Below are 22038 nucleotides of genomic sequence, written 5' to 3' on the forward strand. Positions count from 1 at the left end.
AATTCAGGCGGAAGATGACATTTTCCTAAGTTTCTTATGTTCCAATTAATGCGTACAATAAGTTTCGCGTATACGGCTATAAATATTGTTTGTCAATTTTTTTGCTGTAATTGTAACCTTCCCGTAACTTCCAGTCGTGAGGGTGCGTTGGAGGTTGATCATATTACTATCAGGATAGAGCCCTTACGCGGATCTCGGGGTGTATAAGGCATTTATTCAGGGATAAAAATATATATATTGTGACGGGACGCCTGGCTGGCGTACCGACATCTGGGGTTCGGCGCGTGCCCCCTAATATTTTGCTTGGTAAACCTAAGCCAAATCTAACTGTCCACTCGATAACCCCGCCACACACCGGGAACCCAATCAAATCACACGATTTACCGTACCCCTTCTTCAGGGAACGCGACCAATCTCTATCCCCGAAAACGGCGTAACTATACAATAAGAGTATATAAGACGAGCGCAAATGCGAATCTAGCAATCTATTACCTATTGAGTAACCGCCAGGATAGATTATCGAAGACTTCCACGAGAAGACCCATACTTCCCACATCCACGAGGAGCCGGACACCAAGGACCCACGATCAGGAGACGTGGAGTACCCGTGCAAGGAATCCTCAACACCACTTCCCATCAAAGGAGGGCATTCAGCGTACTAATAAATTCTATTTGTTTTCAATAAAATAAACTCCTTAGGTACCAGGGAGCCGTGTCTGAGTGAAGAACAGCATTGCGTCTGACCTCATAGCTCAGATACGGTGATCGTCTCACAATCCCCCGACCCGTAGGTAGGACACCTGAACCCGTAGAGAGTCACGGTCATAGCGACTGAAAGTCTTAATACAGGTGAAGGTACATTTGCGTAGAATCCCCTTGACTTTAACTACCACGCTAGTAATATCCAGTCTTGCCATACGCAAACTGAATCACTATCAAAGTCCTTCTGACTACTGTGCTATCACTCACGTAATATTCTGTTTCAGTACTATCTAAACGAATAATTATAATATCAAAATCAACTGTCAGCGACGATTCCTCATTATCGAATACCGTCCCTCTAACGACCAGGCTATCACATAAAAAATAGTGAGTCTACCCATAGGTAAACCGAACTATCATGTAAGTTCTTCCGACTACCATACTCGCACACGAATGATATTCTGTCTTAGTTCCCACTAAACGAATCATTATCCATCACCAAAACCGACTAGTCAACGATCCAGAATAATCAAATACCGTCCCTCTGACCAACATGTTATTACGCAATTAATAGTCAGTCTTGCCGCTGGCAAACTTCATTAATATCAGAGCAAATAAGGAAGAACTATCCCTTCCTAAATTATCAAAAATCTCTTAGAGATTAACAGAAGAATAAGTTCACAACCTTTCATCCTGTCTCTTATCCCGCCTCACGGGAACAAAACATTGACGTTTCACTGCCATATTTCCTTTCCAGAAATAGATATTTCGCATCACGAGTCAACCTCTCAGAACGATCTATCTGTGCGTGCTTCACACTCACAGATCAAGTTTGACCCTCAACCGTTTACACGGCCTATGATGATAGGTCTATTCCACTCGTGCCTTTGCACATGAGGGTGAGAAAACAAATTCTGAGGCTATCTCGAAAAACCAAGTTGAAGTGGTCAAACTATTCGGGCTGTTTCAGAAGTTAATCACACAATTAACAAGTCATCCTTCTCCACCTTCCTTCCGTGTCCAGAGACCGAATCCTGCAGCTCTATCCCAGAGACAGGAAACTCTCAAAATAAATATATCATTCGAGTATGCGCTAAATATCACACATAGCGTGTGAAGTTTTGGCGAAACAAAGCCCGCAAATAAATTGTACGTCTCATCGGCGAAAGCGTGCAAGCGTGCATATATATATATATTGTAACGTGGCGTTTCAGAATCGCCCGTCACAAGGGCACACAACCGCTATTATTTTTAGTTTACGCGTCCTCAGCAGGGTACTCCAACCGAACTCGATACAAAATAGGCAATAACTACTTTTTAACTAATTCTTTTTTGTAAATTCTTTATTTCGCGCTTCGGCGCAAGCTAACAAGGTACTTGGACGACAACGATCCCGATCAACAAGGGACCACTATCTACCGTTTGCAGCTCTCGACGACTTCGCCTACTGACGGTCTCATCAGACTACACTGGCTACCTTGGTGCACCTTTATATACACCTGGGGTAGCATCCACCCGAACCTTCCGTATCGCCTCGACTGCCGGTGAACAGGGAGATAAAAATCCTCCCGGCGGCCGAGGGCACCGTTCCTCGAAGAGGAACCAGCCGCCAACTCTATCGGATGCCGTAAGGATGGCGTGAAGGGCAGACCGTAGCCTGCCATCCTCCGACTTACCGGCCTGGTGCCGGACCGACCCCAAACCACTACGTCCAGGTTGATGAAGCCATCGTTCTGAGGATCGACGCTGCCTTCCTATCGGCAGGGACCAATTGTGTGGGTCGTGGTCCACGGTTTGGCCAACCGTCTGACTGCACGACCTCAGGTACAGGCAGCTAGCTACTGCCTGTACAAAAGCCGGTGGAGGTGAACAATGAGGCGTCACTCTCCACCCGGTAACTTTGGCCGAGAGGCACCCTATGTATGCCTCTGCCAAAGAAGTCCCCGATGATAGGCAGCCTGGACTGTAACCGAAGCAGCTACACATCGTACGAGTTGGTGTCAACGACGAAATCGCGAGCAGCACATTACACCACATCTAGCGGTAATTTTTGGAAAACGTATGACCACGCAGTAACCAATATTCGCCACAGGGGGATGGCTTATTTGCGGTGGGGGTCAACCGACCAATCAAAGAAGAAGAATCACCTCACGACAACCGCGAGATCGGCGAGCTGAACTACGACCTGCTATTCTACGCTTGACCTGCTGAGGGACAGCATCGTTCTTCCGCATCCTTCCGATTATTCTCTCGATTTAATACCTACCGATCCTTCTTCCTTTCATTCTACCATTATCGTATCTACTGTTTTTCCATACTCTCGATCATTGCACTACCGTTAACTTCTTCCTGTAAATTCAAGTCCTTTCCTTCCTTTCTACTTTCGTTTTATTATTCTAAGTTTAATTTAAAATAGAGTCAGTTTGTGTGCCTGAGGTCAACCGTTAAGGTAAGGCTTCTGCCTTTGAATTGTACCGTTATGAAGTTGCTCATAATTCCTATTCTTTCTTATGGTATTTATCGACTTTGCGTGAATCATGGTCCACGGCTTAAAGTTGCAGTAAGCCGCCGTGTGACTGCATGATTTCGGTCATTAATATTATATTTATTGTTTCTTGGTTGCATCGTGTGATGCCAGTTTTGTGTGAATCATGGTCCACGGCCTAGAGTTTGCAGTAAGCCGCCGTGTGACTGCATGATTTCAGTAATTTATTATTTTCGTATCTGAGCGACCTCGTAACTGCCAAATAATTACTCCTCTTGTATTTATGATTTTTCTGATTATTTGTGAATCTCTATTATCCTGCTTCTGTATTTTCTATCGTATTTTGAGCCCTATTGGCTTCGTATTTTATTCCATACTCTTTTTGTAATAGTAGCGTGCTTTATATTTTATTTCTGTTATCGCTTATTATATTTTTATTTATTTTTGTGCCTATTGTATCACATATCGAGTTCCTTGGAGTACAAGCGAGCGTAGAATCACCCCTAGATGTTACCGCACCTTTTTCTTTATTACTATTGACAATTTTATATTATTTTTGCCTGTTATTTATTTCTCCGTATTTTGTTAAATTAAGTTCTGTGAATTATTCTTTTGTATTGCGGTGTATTTTAGTATATTTCTCTATTTTGTAAACTCTCCGAAATTCTCACTCTCATAACTTTGTATTTTGGTATTCTCTCAAAAGTTATGTTTAGGAATTCATTATTTAATTCCTCAAGTACGTAATCATTATAAATTGTCGAATCTACCGTTTATGAATAATTCTACCGAAGGCTACCTAGTCGATCGTTTGCCGACTTGGTAAATTGTTACTGAATGTCAATCTCTCATACTGGTTATAATCTATGGTAAATTTGTCATATCATCTACCGAACTATCGTCACGTTGTTTGCTACCGATCGCAGTACAGTTCTCTCGTTCTAATTGACAGAATACTAAATTTCGTAGCGTCATTTGCAACTTGGGTAAGATCACGTCGCCCAGTGACGTGTAGTTTTAAGTCAACTCTTGCATTATATCGCATCTCTCGACCTACGTGCATTTTTCTCTGTTAACTACCGTCTCTCGTTCTAAAGCTACCGTTTACTGCTATTCTACCGAACTTTTTGTGAACAACGATTATTTATTTTATTAACTACCGCTATCGATACCATCTTATTTGCCTGTCTCAATCATGTAACCTTCTCGACAATATATGATCGATTGACCTGTTCATTTCCCTTTTGCCTGGAGTTTATTCTTTATTTTGTTATTTTCTTTAATTCTGGAATTACTGTTAGCTGCCTTGAATTCCGCCACTCTACCGGGATGTACGCGATCGTACCTGTGCCTAGCCAGCCATACAACGGGTTCTCTATTTATCTCTTTTGTACGGTTTTGTGTTAATTTTATTGATTTGCATTATTGTTTGAAAATCGACGCTAACGCGTCTGGCGCCCAACGTAATTATTTTGTTATAGTTTGATATTGCGGATAAGTAGAGAATCGCGCCAAAGTGTCAACGGTAAGTCCTCATCCGAGGGTAACAGAATTTAGCGTTACAATATATATATATTGACCTCCAAACAGGTTCAAATGTTCCATTTGTGTATAAAAATGCGCCTGTTAAAATTTGAACTCTCATTATTAACATTATGAGGGTGCGCACCGTACTTTTCTTTTTTCCATCAGAAAAACATGGGCTAAATGCTTCTTGCCCCTTTCTATTTTTATAACTAGCTTACGATGCGTCGTACAGAAAATTCACAGACAAATTTTCGTAGAGAATTGAACGCTCTACAAAAAAGGTCTTCCATTATTTTTTTATAAATTCACTCGTTGAAAAGTTATTAGAGGTCAAAAGTCATGTAAGAACGTCAAACACTTATGAAAGAGTAGCTTTATCAGAAAATGATAAGATGTCTTTTCTTGAACAGCGTTCAATTCTCGACAAAAATATGTCTATGAATTTTCTGTACGGCGCATCGTTAGCTAGTGATGAAAATCAGAATGAGCCAAAAACAATTTTCTCCCATGTAATCCTTATGAAAAATGAAAAAGTGCGATGCGCAACCTCTTAATGTTAAGATTGAGAGCTCAAATTTTGAAAGACGTATTTTCGTGCTAAAATGGAAGTTCTCAACTTGTTTGGAAGTAAAAAAAATTACTTTTTTTAAACTATCTCGCTGTACATTCAAAATAGTTGTAAAATTGATTATTCGATAGTATTATGAATTTGACTTATAGTTAAGACCTCAAGATACAAGAAGATATTTTTCCAGTATTTTGGGTATTATAAAGTTTGAAGTGGTTTAATGTGCCGCGAATGCAAACGGCTCATGTTTACCTGTGGTGAGGTACGAAAAAACGGAGTATGGTTTCAGGGTGAGGGCTTACATAGCTTTACAGCACATGATGTGAATGCAAATATGTCGATATATTGTCGATTGATGTTCCCAACACAGAAGAAAAGTTGAAAATGGCAGTTTTGATTATTTCAAAAACTCTTGCAATTGAAATATTTCCCGAGATGTGCGATGCCATGATGGCTAACATCACGGTCGCCTACACACAATCCACATTCTACTGAAATCGTACATGCTGTGAGTACCAATAGCTATTTTGTTGAGTAAAAATGATTTTTGCCTACCGATGAGATTTAATATTAACAATGTGTACTTATAACCAATTACCGGCGAATAAAATTGATGAGTTTTTGATACATAATGGAATTTAACACAGGTCATTTAAATGAATTTACTCGAAGCGCTTAGGCATTGACAAGCTTTTTTTGCTAATTGTCGAAATACCCTCTGTTCGCCTGCATTTTTGTGATCATGATTAATTCATATTTTATTATTAATATTTTTATTATTAATTATTACTGATTTACGATTCTGATTTATGGGTGGATTCAATTCAATGGATCAGGGGCGATAACGTCGGAAATGAACCAAGTCAACGTAGAGTGAAATATGGTTTGGATGACGGTGACTGGCTTATACGGGCAGAACACATTATCGCAGCAAAGTTGTGAGCGAAGAACAATTTTCAACAATGTTGACACCTGATCCAATAGCACTCCACATTTATATACCAGCACGAAGTTACGGGCGAAACCAGAAATCACTCTATTTAAAATAGTCTCGGGAATCATGGATTGGAACGGGGTATCATGATTCCTGATAGCGACGAAGTAGTGAACTTTACTGCAAAACGGTCCCGTGAAACTTGAATTCTTTTGTACTACTAACAGAACAGAATAATCGGTTCGATCGTTGACAAAACATGAAATCAACTGAACACTTAAGAATTTTGTGTACCCTGAAATTCACTCAAATTTCTCTGCTGATTTTTGTAGGGCTTGTGTTGTTGAAAATTCTTCTGTTATCAGAGACAATTCAATAATGCATTGTTTTGAAGTGACCGAAATCTGGAAATTAGGACGGATTACGTCAACTTGTATGGATTTTCTGAAACACAAACTTTTAAACTGTGCAGCGGAGAGCCTATGATTAAGAGATTAATGTAACGCCTCCAAAGACCATCTAACTTAAGGGGGTATTCTAGTCTAGAGGCCCGAATTTCGAGCATTTTTTGACGGTGAATAAAATAAAAGCTATTGATATTTTTACTATCCATTTTTTTATCATTTATTTATTTATATATTAAGAGCACACAAAATGAATTTAAAAACAAAAAAATAAATTTTCATGGAATTATGCGTCCTTGAAGTGGAAGGGGAAAACAAAAGGCAGTATCCTCGTCGCCACGATTTCTGCCCTTGTGGTCATCAGAAAAAAAAAAAAAAAAGATTATTAATCTACATAAATGCAGCTATCGTACTAACCAAAAAAAAGTCGAAAAAAATTTTTTTTTTGCCAAATTACGGCTGTCCGAAAAAAATAATACGTTTTTTTTGACTTTTTTGGACGTTTCTGAATTTTTTAAAAATAGTAAAAATTATTATTTCGTTATAATAATGGTTCGTGCGATAGAGACATGTATTGAGAAGATTCTCACCAAATTTCAAGTAAATCGGTTCAATAGAACTTGAGAAATCATGTCAACCGTTTTGAAAAATGTAGTTTTGAGAAAAACGCGTTTAAAGTATTCGTTCCAGCCGAGCCAGTATTGAAGACGTGTCACTAAAATAGCTATATCTCTGAAAATAATTGAAATTTTGACTTGTCCTTTCAAGGACACATTCTTAAAAGGTTAAGCTTTGAAAATATAAAAAAAAAAAAAATCGATTTTTTCAAATTTCCACACTAGAATACCCCCTTAATCCGTCCGAGAGTAACAGCGATTTTTCTAGTTTTTGGGTGGTTGCCACCCTTCGGAGGTGGAGCACTTAATTCGAGCGGGTGGTTTTCCGGGAGCCTTTAATTCTGGAGTAATTTTAGCGCCCGTACGAACTCTGTAAGTTGTTGCGTCCAAAAGTTACACCGATTTTTCTAGTTTTTGGGTGGTTTCCACCCCTCGGGGGTGGAGCAGTTAATTCGATCGGATGATATTCCGGGAGCCTTTAATTCTAGAGTAATTTTGGCGCCCGTACGACTCTTTAAGTTGTTGCGTCCAAAAGTTACACCGATTTTTCTAGTTTTTGGGTGGTTTCCACCCCTCGGGGGTGGAGCAGTTAATTCGATCGGATGATATTCCGGGAGCCTTTAATTCTAGAGTAATTTTGGCGCCCGTACGACTCTTTAAGTTGTTGCGTCCAAAAGTTACACCGATTTTTCTAGTTTTTGGGTGGTTTCCACCCCTCGGGGGTGGAGCAGTTAATTCGATCGAATGATATTCCGGGAGCCTTTAATTCTAGAGTAATTTTAGCGCCCGTACGAACTCTGTAAGTTGTTGCGCCCAAAAGTTACACCGATTTTTCGAGTTTTTTGGTGGTTTCCACCCCTCGGGGGTAGAGCAGTTGATTCAAGCGGGTGGTTTTCCAGGAGCCTTTAATTCTAGAGTAATTTTGACGCTCGTACGAACTCTGTAAGTTGTTGCGTCAGAGAGTTACACCGATTTTTCGAGTTTTTTGGTGGTTTCCACCCCTCGAGGGTGGAGCATTAATTCGAGCGGGTGGTTTTCCAGGAGCCTTTAATTAGCCTCTAATTAGCCCTCAATTATTCCATAGGAAATTTTTCGATTTTCGAATGTGGCGGTTCCAGCCTGATATGGCTGAAGAAAGTAGCACTCAGCTGGAATGACGATAAGCGGAGCATATTTCCCAACACAACCGACAGGCTTCCCTGGAGCTAGATGAGTATATAACACTGGACTTGTACATAAACTGGACCTTAGAATATAAAATATGCTATTGTGGCCGTTGATTAATCTAAGTTTGTAGTTTGGGTAAAATTATTGTCGAGCTTTTTTCACAATTTGAGATGTCACGTTCTTCTGACACAATTTGAGATGTCATCTTTTTGTGGCACAATTTGAGATGTGACCTTCTTTTGGCACAATCTAAGATGTCACGTTCTTCGGGCACAATTTGAGATGTCACGTTCTTCCATACTGCCGTAGATTTTAACATCATTCATTTTATTATCCATCGCTAATTTTCTTCTCTATTGCTAATTTTTTATTAACCGCCTAAATCGATTGCTTACCGCAACAGTACCACAGCCTAGATTTCTACGTATAAATCATTGTCCAAAGTATAAGTCCTCTAGATCTCGAATGTGCCGTATAGTTTATTACCTAAATCTCGTGATTCTTAGTTTCGCAATTCAGGCAGTGTACATCTTTTGTGAATATCCAGCGATACCGATATCTTTTCCATAACAATATCTGAAACTAGAGTACCACTATAGTATCGATAATTAAGTTGGAACTAGTTATCACCCGAGTGCCTGCACTTTTACTGCTCCGTTCGTTAATTGTGACACCGTTATAAAATCACACATATTCTTTAAGTTTTATTTAGTTATTTCATTGCATTTGCTATAGATTCTCGTTGATTTTCCTTCTTTCCGGTATTTTTCCTTTTGTTAATTATCCTTTCTCCATTTTAAGTAATTTCTTAGATGTTATTGCATGTTAGTTATATCTTTCTGTTTATTGTAAGCTTGCTGATTGTTAATTATAGGATAAAAGTCTCATGTTTCGTACCAATATTTGCTGTCTTGTTTATCACACTAATATCTCTCCTGCTAATTTGTTTAAATTTCCTTCCTGTGATTGTGAGTCTATCTCATTTTCTGCTAGTTGATCAACATACAGTACGCTCTTTCAATAGTGCCGGTGATGGGCGTATAGGGAAATATCTATCCGAGGAAAGCAGTACCCCCACTCTCGATGCGTCTCAGCAACGAAAACAATAGCACAACGCACCTACCGTGCGGCAGTATTGAAAGTGCAATAGAACTTATCCACGGTTGGGGGTCGTGTTCGAGTAAAAAACAGGGGAAGCGGCAGTATTGGCATAATTAACGCAATACCTACTTTCCTTTGGGTTTTCTATTTGGTTATTCCCCAGTCTTCTACCAGTAGCTTGTCTATTTGAATTAGTCATCCAAAACCGTCGTGAGGTTTGTTTCGCCTTTTCTCATATATTTTCTCTATTGTAAAAATTGATGCAATTGCGTCTAGTGACCAACTTTTTTCTTTTGCCAAAACTAATCTACGCCATAGAGTAACTGAGTGATTGCCCTCACGTCACCTTATCTTACCGTGTGGAAAATTAATCGTGACAAGTTTAACATACTTCTCTAATTCTGCTTAGCATCGTTATTGAGGAATTAATTTTCAACTTTCGATCATTCTGACGAATTGAAATATGAGCGTGTACTTTTTCTCAATTACCATTGCCATTATACCTTGCTGCAACCCACTCGACTGACTCATCAACCATGTCATTTCTGTCCAACTATTGAGTAGGCTAAATTACCCCTTGGGTTCTTGATCTTATATCCCACTGCCCTCATACAAACTTTGAAGACTGGCACTGTGTAGTGGTTTTTAGCATTCAGGACGGCATCTATTTGCTCATGGTGGATGGACGGAATAGCTGAACTGCGGAAGAGCTGCCTGGCCAAACGAAGACGGATAGCGAGGGCTGGCGGGAGACCCGAAAGGGAAACCCTCCAAGCTGCATACAAGACGAAACGGAAGCGACTGACAAACACTATCAGAGTAGTAAAGCACGATGCTGGAAAAAGCTCTGCGAGAAGGTGGACCGGGACCCGTGGGGCACGGGTCACAAGATCGTAACCGGTAGACTAGGGGCCTGGATCCCGCTAGAACTCAAAAACGCTGAAATGGCACGACGGATCGTCGACAGACTATTCGCAACACATCCGACATATATGGATGCAACCAACAACAACGAGATGGCGGTGATATTCTAGTCTTTACCGCGGAGGAGCTCGCCACAGCAGCCAACGCGATGAGGACGGATAAGGCACCAGACCCCGATGGGGTACCAGCGAAGGTTATTTGGCTGATGGCTAACCTGAAGCCTGACATACTCTTGGACCTGTATAACACGTGCGTGATGACAAGGACCTTCAGCGGCCGGTGGAAGGCGGCGAAGCTGGTCCTTGTCCCTAAGGATGAGAGTGACTTCTGCACCGTCGGCCTACCGGCCGCTGAGCCTACTGGACACGACAAGGAAACTGGACGAACAATTACTGTGACCAAGACTCAAGGACGCGATACAGAACGCAGGAAGCCTCTGGGACCAGCAGTTCGGCTTCCGAAGGGGTCGATCAACGATCGAAGTAATCTAGGAGATGGTAGACTTTTTCTGAGACACAGACAGACACTGTTACGCTGCGTGACCTATCGTACTGCTGGCGACATTAGACGTCAAGAACACCTTGAACTCGGCCAGGTGGGTGGACATCCTGGAGGCGCTGAGCGGCGACTTCGGAGGTTCCATTGTACTTGCTCCTGGTTGGGGAAGACTACCTTCAAAACAGACGATTAACATATGAGACAATCGAAGAGCAAATGACACGAGAGATCACCGTAGGGGTCGCCCAAGAATCCATACATTGACCAGACTTCTGGAACGGTACCTACGCAGCCAGCTCAGACTGGAGCTCCCTCTTGGCGCACGCCTAGTCGCATACGCGGATGATCTGGCGGCGGTGATAGTCGAGCGCTCCAGAACTGGCACAGCATAAACTGAACCAGACGATGAGACAAGTCGTACGGTGGATGCCTGACTACGGGCTGCAACTGGCAACGAAAAGACAGAACTGGTGATTCTCACCGGAAAATGTATACCAACGAGACTGGAGAGCAAGTCAAGTACCTGGAGGTGACCGTAATACAAAGATGACCTTCTGGAATTATAGTATACAAAGGACAGACTGGAAAGCGGACAAAAGAATAGCATCCCTAAGTCGCCTAAGGATGGTCTAGCCCTTTTTGGTGTTCCTGGCTTGGTTTTCTGGGGATTGCTGCGGTAATCACAACTTCTCTCCTGTCGACTACACCTCTTTCCGTCCGTACTGATTGCCGCTGTCAACTCTGGGCTGGACCGCATAAGTGGCTGTGCAGCTGCTGTCAGTCACTCTACTTTACCGGCTGAGTTTATCTATCTACAGTGCCGTACTATCTTGATATGGGCTGCGCGTGACTGCAGGCATGTCTCCACGCGCTTGCTCTGCTTGGAGGAGGACCGTTCTCCTCGCCGCTATGCCTCTTGTCATACTGTCTATCATCCAGGCTGTGTAAGAAGAAGGTTTATTGCCCGCTCCCTGACCTCGCACAAGAGCGAGCAGCTGCAGCCATCGCCTCGGTCGGCACCACGACGTCTGCGGAAAATCCACCGTGCTGCCTTTGCCTCATGAAACACTTGCTGTCCAGCTTGATAAGCTTTACCTGCTTATCAATGCTCGCTTTGGTGACATTTCCACGCAGCTTCAGGACTTACCGGCTCTTTAAGCTCGCGTCGATACCGATGTCGTTAAAATTCTGCAGCTGGCAGGGGATAATCGGAAGCTCCGTGATGAGCTCGCCGCACTCCGCCGCCTACGCCAATCTGGACACCCCAAAATTTCTAGGAGCTGTCCCGCCTGTGTACCTGTTCGAGAAGATGTCGAAGCCATAATCTCTAGCGTCCCTTGCGCTTCTTCTGACTCTAATCCCGCAACCGTGTAGCAGGTTGCCGCGACCCTTGCGGGTAATTTGGTTGTAGGTAACATTGACTCCTCTCGCTTTCTGATTCCTCCTATGAGAGCTCGAAGTGATCGCCCAATACCTCTTTTGGTTACGTTCGGCACTGCAGAAGCTCGGCCGCGATTCATTGCTGCTAAGATGCGACGGGGCACTTTTCTCACTACTGCGCTTTCCCTAGTGCCTTTAGACAATGTCTGGAACATCTAGGTCAACAAAGTGCTCCCATCTAACGTTCATAAGTTTTTAACGTCATCTAAGTCATTTGCAAAAGAGGCCGGACATCGTTACGTGCGGCACAATAGAGAGTGTCGTCTTCCTGAGGAAAGCTGATGGTACGCCTCTGCAGAAGATTCGTTCTATATATTTAGAAGATATGCCCATACATATACACTGATTCATTACTCTTGGACTTCCCTGTAGTATCCATGCGGCATGTGTTCATGGATATCAACATTGAACGTCTCACGGAGGCTGGTGGACATCCTTGAAGCTGTCTGAAGTAAGTCGTTTCTCACACGACAATAAATGTGTTTTAGTATTATAAAATCTGTCGAAACATGCATAAGGTGTGTTCAAAAAGTAAGGTGACTTTTCTAATTTCGCGGGCTATGTCCGTTCGATCTTCGATTTTTTTTTATGTTATGTTGATACACTTGTCCCGAACATCTGTACACAGTTTCAAGTGTATAGCATGTTTAGTTTGTTTTTGACAGATACAAAGGTGAGACGTATTTTGGTGTGCTCGGCGATTTTTTGCTATCAAAAAAAATGGATCAAAGAATTTGCATCAAATTTTGTGTAAAAAATGGAATTAAGTGCTCCAAAACACTTGAAATGTTGACAGTGGCATACGGTGAGTCTACTCTTAGTAAAAAAAACGTTTATAAGTGGTACAAGCTCTTCCAAGATGGCCGAGAAGATGCCAATGACGAACCTCGCTCTGGACGCCCCAGCACGTCAACAACAGATGAAAACGTTGAAGCAGTGAAGAAAATTGTTTTGGAAAATCGTCGAATCACTATCAGAGAAGTTGCTGAGGATGTTGGCATATCGGTTGGCTCGTGCCATGAAATTTTTTCGGATGTTTTGGGTATGAGACGTGTGTCAGCGAAGTTTGTTCCGAAACTGCTTAATTTTGACCAGAAGAATCGTCGCATGAGCATCGGTTTTTTGACCAAAAACAACACCACAATCATGCCTCAGCCACCATATTCACCGGATTTGGCCCCATGCGACTTTTTCCTGTTCCCAAAACTGAAGAGACCTATGAAAGGACGGAGATTTGCAACGATTGAGGAGATAAAGACTGCATCGCTGGAAGAGCTCAAAGCTATACCAGAAAGTGCTTATCAGAAGTGCTTTGAGGATTGGAAAAAGCGTTGGCACAAGTGTATTATATCTGAGGGGGATTACTTTGAAGGGGACAACATAAATATTGATGAATAAATAAATAGTTTTTCATAAAAATATAAAGTCACCTTACTTTTTGAACACACCTCTACGTATTCGTGACATATGAAAAATGATATGCCTGTGCATCATTGACTATACTAATATTTCATGGACGACCATGGGATCCACACTGGCATCAAGTTTACATCCCATTGGCATTCAATGAATGTTCACAAGACATCCAGCGCCCGTTTATAAGATCCCTATATTGATATCCACTGGATGTTCAATGTAATGTATTGTTGCGAACATTCCGACCATCCATGTTTTGAATACAAATATTTGTAGATACCCAATGGACGGCAGTAACCTTCATCGAGATACTGCAATGAACGTTCATTGGTGATCATTGTTTTGTGTGGAAAGGAGCGCAGATAGCACGGCTTGCGATTATAGAGGTTTACCTTCAACGAAATTTCTCAAAAAATAAACTCGTTAAATTTTCACTTCAGAAAGGGTCAAAGAGTAGAGTAGAATTTCACCGAGTCTAATGCCGCATTTCGTAGTCTTACATCCATTCTGATTCCAGATTGACAGTCCTCAAATAGAATCATATAACGCTAACTGGAGGAATCTACAAAGCACTCGACTTTTGTCTCACTCCATTAAAAACTATCAGGGTCAATGGGTTCGACGAGCTGCTAGTTGAGTTGTGGTTGAGTGTAAGGTTTTTTCTCGGAGCATGGTTCCTCATACATGAACTAATTGCTGTATCCCTGCCCAAAAAACAACCAGTATCAAGAGATTGCCCGGGGGCAAAATATATATGAAGCCGCGTTGTACCGTGGGTGTGTCCCAACCGAGTGAGCATGCGAAATTGTAACAATGCAGCAGCTAATTGTGAGTGGCATCTGCCAGAAACCTCCAATAGTTATTTTCGTGGCAAAAGTGCATGAAATAGACCATTTTTGACGAGTGCGAATTTCATATTAGTAAATAAGTCCTTATATACACACATGCCACAAATTTTATTTTTTGAGCTACCTCTTGTTAAAAATGAGAATATTCTGTAGTTTTTATGAGCACTATTGCTTATAAAGTATTCAATATTTGAAAAGTAGTCGAATTATTAACGGAGGTAATGCGGAAATCAAATTATAGTTGAAGATTAATCTTATGCTTGTATGGTCATTGACGTTAACGTTTACGCGAATAATCTTTTGTAAACTATCTCAGAACGAAAAAATATACAAGGTTGGCTCTGTAACAAACACTATGGAGTGCGGTTGTAAGAACACGGCAATGTTTCTTTGAAAATCCAAATTATTTCTCGGCTTTGTTGTTTTCCATTTTTCTGTAACCTGAAGAAAGCATTCAATGACGCAGATGTTTTGAATTTTATCAAAATTGTTAACCAATTCTGGTTATATTATCGTTACACGGTTTTCTAAAATTTATTCTTCTGCCATAGGGAATTCAAAAATTATTTTTCTTGTTATCTATGTGAACAACTCTTAGCATTACGGTGAAAATTGTATCGTTTCGACTGAATCACTGCAAAATTTCAAGAAATACGATGGAAAAAAGCATTTTTGAGCATGAATATCCATATCGATTTTCGATATCATTGTGAAATGCGAGCGCTCATAGCTTTCTTGGTGAACAAAGTTTAGGTACATTTTGCTGAATAGGCAAATCTACTAGATGAATGATTAAATATTTCTAAAACAGTTCGATAATAGAATTCCCCACATCACCTCCCAGCGTATGTCGATTTTAGCAGCTGCAAGAACGTATAATCTAAAGAAGCCACGAATTACGCACCTCCTGTCGGCATCTTCGCTCCACACTAGGAGTAAAGCCATCGCCGTGGAAAATGCAACGAGAAAAGCGAGGCAAGGAGCCACTCGGCGACACCAAGATTTTTTTTCACTCACTGAAGAAGGACTGGGTAAAGACGACCCTGCTGCGAATGACGTTACTGAACCAGCTGTGCCTTGTGTCCCTGATAGCTGCATCCTGCGAACATATAAAAATAAAGTGATGGGGGTTATATTCGAAATCTTAGACCCTTCAATCAGCACATGAAACCGAAATTAATTGCATTCGACGTTTGTTCGCACCTGCAGGCATACAGTCATGTGCCCTGGAGCATTTTCAGACATTAGGGGTGCAGTGGGTTGTGGTAATAAAATGACTCACCCCTAAAACGTCCGTTTTCACCCGATTCCGTCGATATCTCGCAAAGTTGATATTTTTTACCCACCTCTGATGATCTTTCAAGTTTAAAAAACCAAAGCAACTTCTTTCTAGCAGTACTTAGTTGTGTCGAGATCCATTTTTGGTCGTTTGGGGTGCAGTGGGTTGTTGTAATAAAATGACGCGTCCCCCAACGTTAACGTCCGGTTACACCTTATTCCGTCGAGATCATGTTTTAATCACGAATTTGAGAAATGAAAACCTTAAAAATTCTAATAGAGCTACCAGAAAAACTTTTTTTTTCAATATTCCGATTGTTTCCATTACTTATTACTGATAAATATATAAAAACAATTTCTTCGAATCTCTTACTCTGAATGTTTAAAAAATCCTGATAAACAAACGCATTGTTTAAAACATTATCAGAAATTTGTTTCGGACAATAAGATCGTCGGAAAAACAATGATTTTTGAGAAAAAATCCTTTCTTTAAACAATTTCATTATAATTTGAAAACGCATTTTTTAATTACCGATTTTTTTCGTCGCTAGATGTTGATATTAAGAATCCTTTTTTTCTTCAAAAATCATCGTTGGCAGTGTTCTTTCACATTCTGCCAAAAAAATTTTTCACATCATCTCTTAATTGTTTATTCAATAAAAAATCTGTTATAAACAAATGAACATCCGTCCTATGCTTTTGTTTGGATAGTACGAAAAAAAAATAACAACAGCCATGCACGACTTTCTGATGAAAATATTTTTTTCCTATTTTTTACATAATTTCAAATATTCTCATGTATTCGAGCTTGTCATTTTTGTAATATTTGTAATATTTGTGACAGTTTCTAAGATATTTTAATTTAAAGGGCGGACAAAAATGTTGACAATTTCTTTCAATAAATAAATGCGAGTATCCTTGCCGTATTTGTAATAGTTTATAAGATATTTTTATTTGAAAGCCGGAAAAAAATGTTTCCATGTTTTTCTATAAATAAACGCGAATAAGTTAAAAAATAATCGAGTTGAAGCCTTGTTTAAGAACATATTTTTTTGTCATTTAATGGTGTATAGAAAAGATTTGGAGTGTCTTTGCCGTATTGGTAATAATTTACAAGTTATTCGCACCTGAATGAGGCACCTGAGGCAAGTTCGAAGACATGGGAATATTTGAAATTATGTGAAAAATGAGGAAAAAATATTCTCATTAAAAATTCGTGCGTAGTTGCTTATTTTTTCTGAGAGCGTCTGAAAGAAAATATAGTATGGATGTTCATTTGTTTATAACAGATTTTTATTAAATAAATAACTAAGGAAGGAACCAAGACATTTGTTTTGGTAGAATATGGAAAGCTCTTAAAATCATGATTTTTAAAGAAAAAATGGTTCCTTAATATTAATTTTGAGCAATAAAAAAAATTATTTAATGAAAAATCGCATTTTCATATCATCGGAAATTTCTTTGAAGAAACAATTTTCATCTTGAAAATTATTGTTCTTACCGACAATGCAATTGTCAAAAACAAATTTTTGATACTGACATAAACAATTTATAAGGATTTTTTAAACAATCAGAGTAGAAGATTGAAAACAATTGTTTTTATAATTTTTCAGGAATGAATAATTGAAACAATCGAAACATTGAAAAAAAAGTTTTTCTAGTAGCTCTATTTGAATTTTTAACGTTTTCATTTCTTAAATTTGTGATTAAAACATGATCTCGACGGAATTAGGTTAGTAGCCGGACGTTTTTGGGGAGCGCGTAATTATATATTAATAACAACAACCCACTGCACCCCTAATGTCTGAAAATGCTCCAGGACACATGACTATATGCTTGCAGGTGCAAACAAACATCGAATGCAATTAATTTCGGTCAGTATTTAGCCTGAAAGATGATTTATTCATGAAATAAGGGAATAAGGGAATAAGGGCTGTTTACCCCCTCAAGGGTTAGTATTCCTTATGTTTAGTTGATATCCTCAAAACGTAATGAAAAAGTAAAAAATTTAGACGTAAGGTAGACCTTGATGGTGTGAAATGTAGGTAAGTTACGATATGGCTGGTGCAGCTTTGACCAATGCTACGCCACAAGAAGATTACGCTGAACTAGTAAGGGTAATAAATTTAGTATTGTGGTAATAAATTAGTAATAAAAAAGTAAGAAAATCTCCCGTCCGGATTGTTTTAGTGGGCCGATTTGGCTGGTACAGCTGCCAGGACGTTTCAGAAATACTACATTTAAATGACTTATTTCAACGGCGCCATTTATTTATGAATTATCACTGCATTTTCTGCAATATTAATATTTCTCAGTACCGTAAATACAAGTTACAGCACTTTCTTTTTTACAGGAATCCACAACCAGTGCTCTTTTTATTGCAACTTTATTCTTTTAGACTTCCTTAGATCCAAATAATTTCATTGCTGTTTTGCCGGGGTGTCTTCTTAACCTCTAAGCAGGCAAAACTTGAAAATGTTAGGGAAAAAGAAAAAGTCAGGGAATTTGATTTGTAGCCAGGGAGTTTTGAATCAAAAGTTCAGTGGAAACCTTGTTCGCAAAATCCAATCATACAGTTTTTGAAAACAGTAGCCTTGCCACAACTAGTATGCATTTCAAAGATAGTAAATAATATCTGATGAGGTTCAGACCCGTTCGATGAAAATGATGCCGACAATCAGAAACAAAATTTCATTGACTGGTTCCAACGAAAAAAGGTAATTTATAAAATTTCATAAATTCTAAAAACCCATGCGCAAGTAAATCAAATTGAGCACTCATTGCAGCATAGATGAACAAGCTGTTCCATTATTACAATATGTGTAATATTACAAAAGTTTCATAAGACCAAAACTGACTAAAAAAATATCTAATTAACATTCAATTTCATTGCAGAAACGTTTAGGTTTTTGTTTTAATATACCTATATACTACGATATTCTAAATATTTGTCGAACCATTCGTTTTATTCAACTTTTTTTAGTTATTCAAAAAACAGAAAATCGATTTCTGCCAAAATTTCACCAAAATTTACATCAGTAAGCGTATTTTAAGAGGGCTAAGGCTCCTAGATCTTCTTTTGGCTTCACAATCATGCTAGTTGATGAGAATTAATCAAGTTGAGAATTCATTTGTCTCGGCTTTTTATAAACGAATTGTGCCGTAGAACTCATTTTCTACACAAACATCTGTAGGTTACAGTCTTCAAGTTATTTATAGATTTTGAAAATAATCCTCGTATGCCTAGTTTGTACTGTCCAAAATACTGTAGTGTTGTATGAGCCTGGCGATGGTACCTTTTGCTCAAACAGGTACTACTATTGAGTTTTACAAACTAATAAGGCAGCGACGTTGAAGTTAGAAGGGGAACGTGGCAATACAAAAAGCAGTAAATTCTTGAGCTGGTTTGCAGAGATTAGTTTTCAATAAGTGAACAAACTTGAGAAACATATACTTATGTTCAACACACATTAACATCAGAGACAATAATCTGTCGCTACGTTTCGCTACAACTAATAATAAACTGTAACTCTGCACTGTTTTTTGAAGTGAAAACTTCTTTAGCGCCGTTAGTGAAAACTTCTTCAGCACGGGAGTAAAAACGGGGGAAAACTCGATGAATCGAAATGGAACGACTATCGTGTAACGGAAATATCGATGAAACAGAAATGCAAAACTTAACTTAATTAGCGCGGTAGTTAGTGATTTGAAACTCGATGAAACGAAAAGAAACGACTATCGATGTAACGAAAAGTTAACTTCTTCAGCACGGTAGTAATTTGAAACTCGATGAAATGAAATGGAACGACTATCGATGAAACGAATAATTATTCCACTCCTGATACTGCATTCTCCTCATTCTCTCGCAGTTTAGTTTCTGAAGGTTTCACTTCTACCACGTGTGAACTGCACATGTTTTTTTTTTTATCAAAATACCTCGAATAAAATATTTACGTATCAAAGCAGACTTGTTTTCACTTGATGAAATTCAGATCGAGTTCTAAGCGAAAAGTACGGTTTATTGCTTCTTTTTACTGAATTCGCTTGTTACACAGATTGCCCTTCACATTTCACACTTCATGAAATCGTTGCCGTGAGCTGATGTATCCCGTTGAATTCCAATTACAATTATTCAGATAACCATGAATGAGTCTTCACCGTTAATTATTTGCTCCACGTCACTTTCATTAACACTCGTGTAGCATCAATTCGCGAGCGGCGAATTCAATAATGATTTTCGGATTATAGTAATCAATTGACCGTCGAAGGAATCCGACGATTTGATTGACACGATTAACGTGTGTCTGATTTATTTTACTTCGGATCAGTTCCGAATCGACGAACTGTTTTTCGTAACAACACCGACAGCAGTTAGGGACGTTTTCTGACAGTCGCGATTGGTATTGCGTCGGCTGCTCAATCAGGCGGTAACTGTCGGCCAATAAAATTCGAACGACTTGACGCACGCGCATAATGTGCACACTTTCCTCATAGACACACGGTATATTTCCAAGCCAATTCAGGGGCGCCTCCAGTTATTTTACTCAGCTTGACAGCATTTCACACCCTTGTCAGTTTGGTCACTTAGTTCTGTGACACCCTGTATATATGTATAATCATATACCGGGAGTCTCTGGTGAAAGTTACCGACTCCGAGTTACGCGATTACCGACAACGCCAACACTGCACAAATTTTTGTTCGCAACATTAGTCCGTTACACTCGTCTTACGTAAAAATTGAGCGTGTGTCGGCACTTGCGGTAACCGCGTGGCTTGGAGTCGGTACTTTTACAAAAATCCTGTTAGTCCAGCCGAGATAGACATTCAAATGGAAATAATTAGGGGGAGCGATTTTTTTTTTTTTAACTTTGGGGGGGTGGTTGGAAGTCTAAATCTCGATTTTCGGGAAAATCCCGCCATTCCATTCGCCGCCATCTTGACTTAAAGTTCAGTTTTATAGTTTTTCTGAAATAACTCGTTAATTTACAACTTTAGAGCAAAAATGGTAGAATCCAAAGTTGTTGGAAATTTAATTTCCCACAAGTTTGGTCATTATCATTTTTACGCTAGGATCAATATTTTCGGATTTATATATATATATATGTATATATATTGTAACGTATATTGGAAAACCCCTGAACTGAGTATACATCCGAAAATATATATATTTATTATATATTTTCGGATGCATACTCAGTTCAGGGATTTTCCAATATATTTTATAATATATTTTCGAATGTATATATATATTATATATTTTCGGATGTACACTCAGTTCAGGGGTTTTTCAATATACGTTACAATATATATACATATGTATATGTATAAATCCGAAAATATTGATCGTGGAGTAAAAAAATTGTGAGAACCAAAGTTGAAGGAAATAAAATTCCACCCATTACGATTTTTTTGAGAAAACTTGATCGTATAACTCAGCAAATATTGATCCTAGCGTAAAAATGATAATCACCAAACTTGTGGTAAATTAAATTTCCAACAACTTTGAATTCTACTATTTTTGCTCTAAAGTTGTAAATTAACGAGTTATTTTAGGAAAACTATAAAATTGAACTTTAAATCAGGATGGCGGCGAACGCAATGGCGGGATTTTCCCGAAAATCGAGATTTAGACTTCCAACCACCTCCCCCCCCCCCACCGAAGTTTAAAAAAAAAATCACTCCCCCTAATTATTTCCATTTAAGGCTATTTTTGTCTATCTCGACTGGACTATGTATACACATGTATATGAGACTGATTTATCTATGGGCAGAATATCGTAGCGTCGTAAGCCAGTGTCACTCACAGCACGATCTTATAGCGCTCTTTTCAAAGCACCATAAAAATTTTCGTTATCCGAGGCCATTACAAAATTTAATGTAATGATTTGCAAATACGGTAATTCTTTTAATGTAAGATTCTTATATTATTATGAATCATTCCAAAAAAATGTAACTAACATTTTTACAGTCAGTATGAAATTTCTTGAAATGCTACCCAGATCACCTCTTAATCTGTACGTTTTATTTTGATCTTGAAGAAACAATAGAGCAAACACTGACAACGAATTGTTCTCGTGAAATCGATTTTTATTTTAACCAAAATTATTTCTGAATTTTCTCTGACTCAAG

General features: G+C 39.3%; 1 protein-coding gene across 3 annotated transcripts in view; it reads right to left on the reverse strand.

The window, feature by feature from the left end:
• Positions 1-22038, reverse strand: part of LOC124294004 (protein Star-like) — a 113137-nt gene that overhangs the window by 87813 nt on the left and 3286 nt on the right. For all 3 annotated transcript variants that reach the window (XR_006903887.1, XM_046737336.1, XM_046737341.1), the window contains one exon: positions 15536-15730. Coding sequence is in view for 2 of the 3 variants with exons in the window: in XM_046737336.1 (XP_046593292.1) it covers positions 15536-15730 (195 nt within the window). In the remaining variant the exon portion in view is untranslated. The remainder of the gene's footprint in view (positions 1-15535; positions 15731-22038) is intronic.

This window comes from Neodiprion lecontei, chromosome 1 (genome assembly GCF_021901455.1).
Source record: "Neodiprion lecontei isolate iyNeoLeco1 chromosome 1, iyNeoLeco1.1, whole genome shotgun sequence".
NCBI classification, from domain to species: domain Eukaryota; kingdom Metazoa; phylum Arthropoda; class Insecta; order Hymenoptera; family Diprionidae; genus Neodiprion; species Neodiprion lecontei.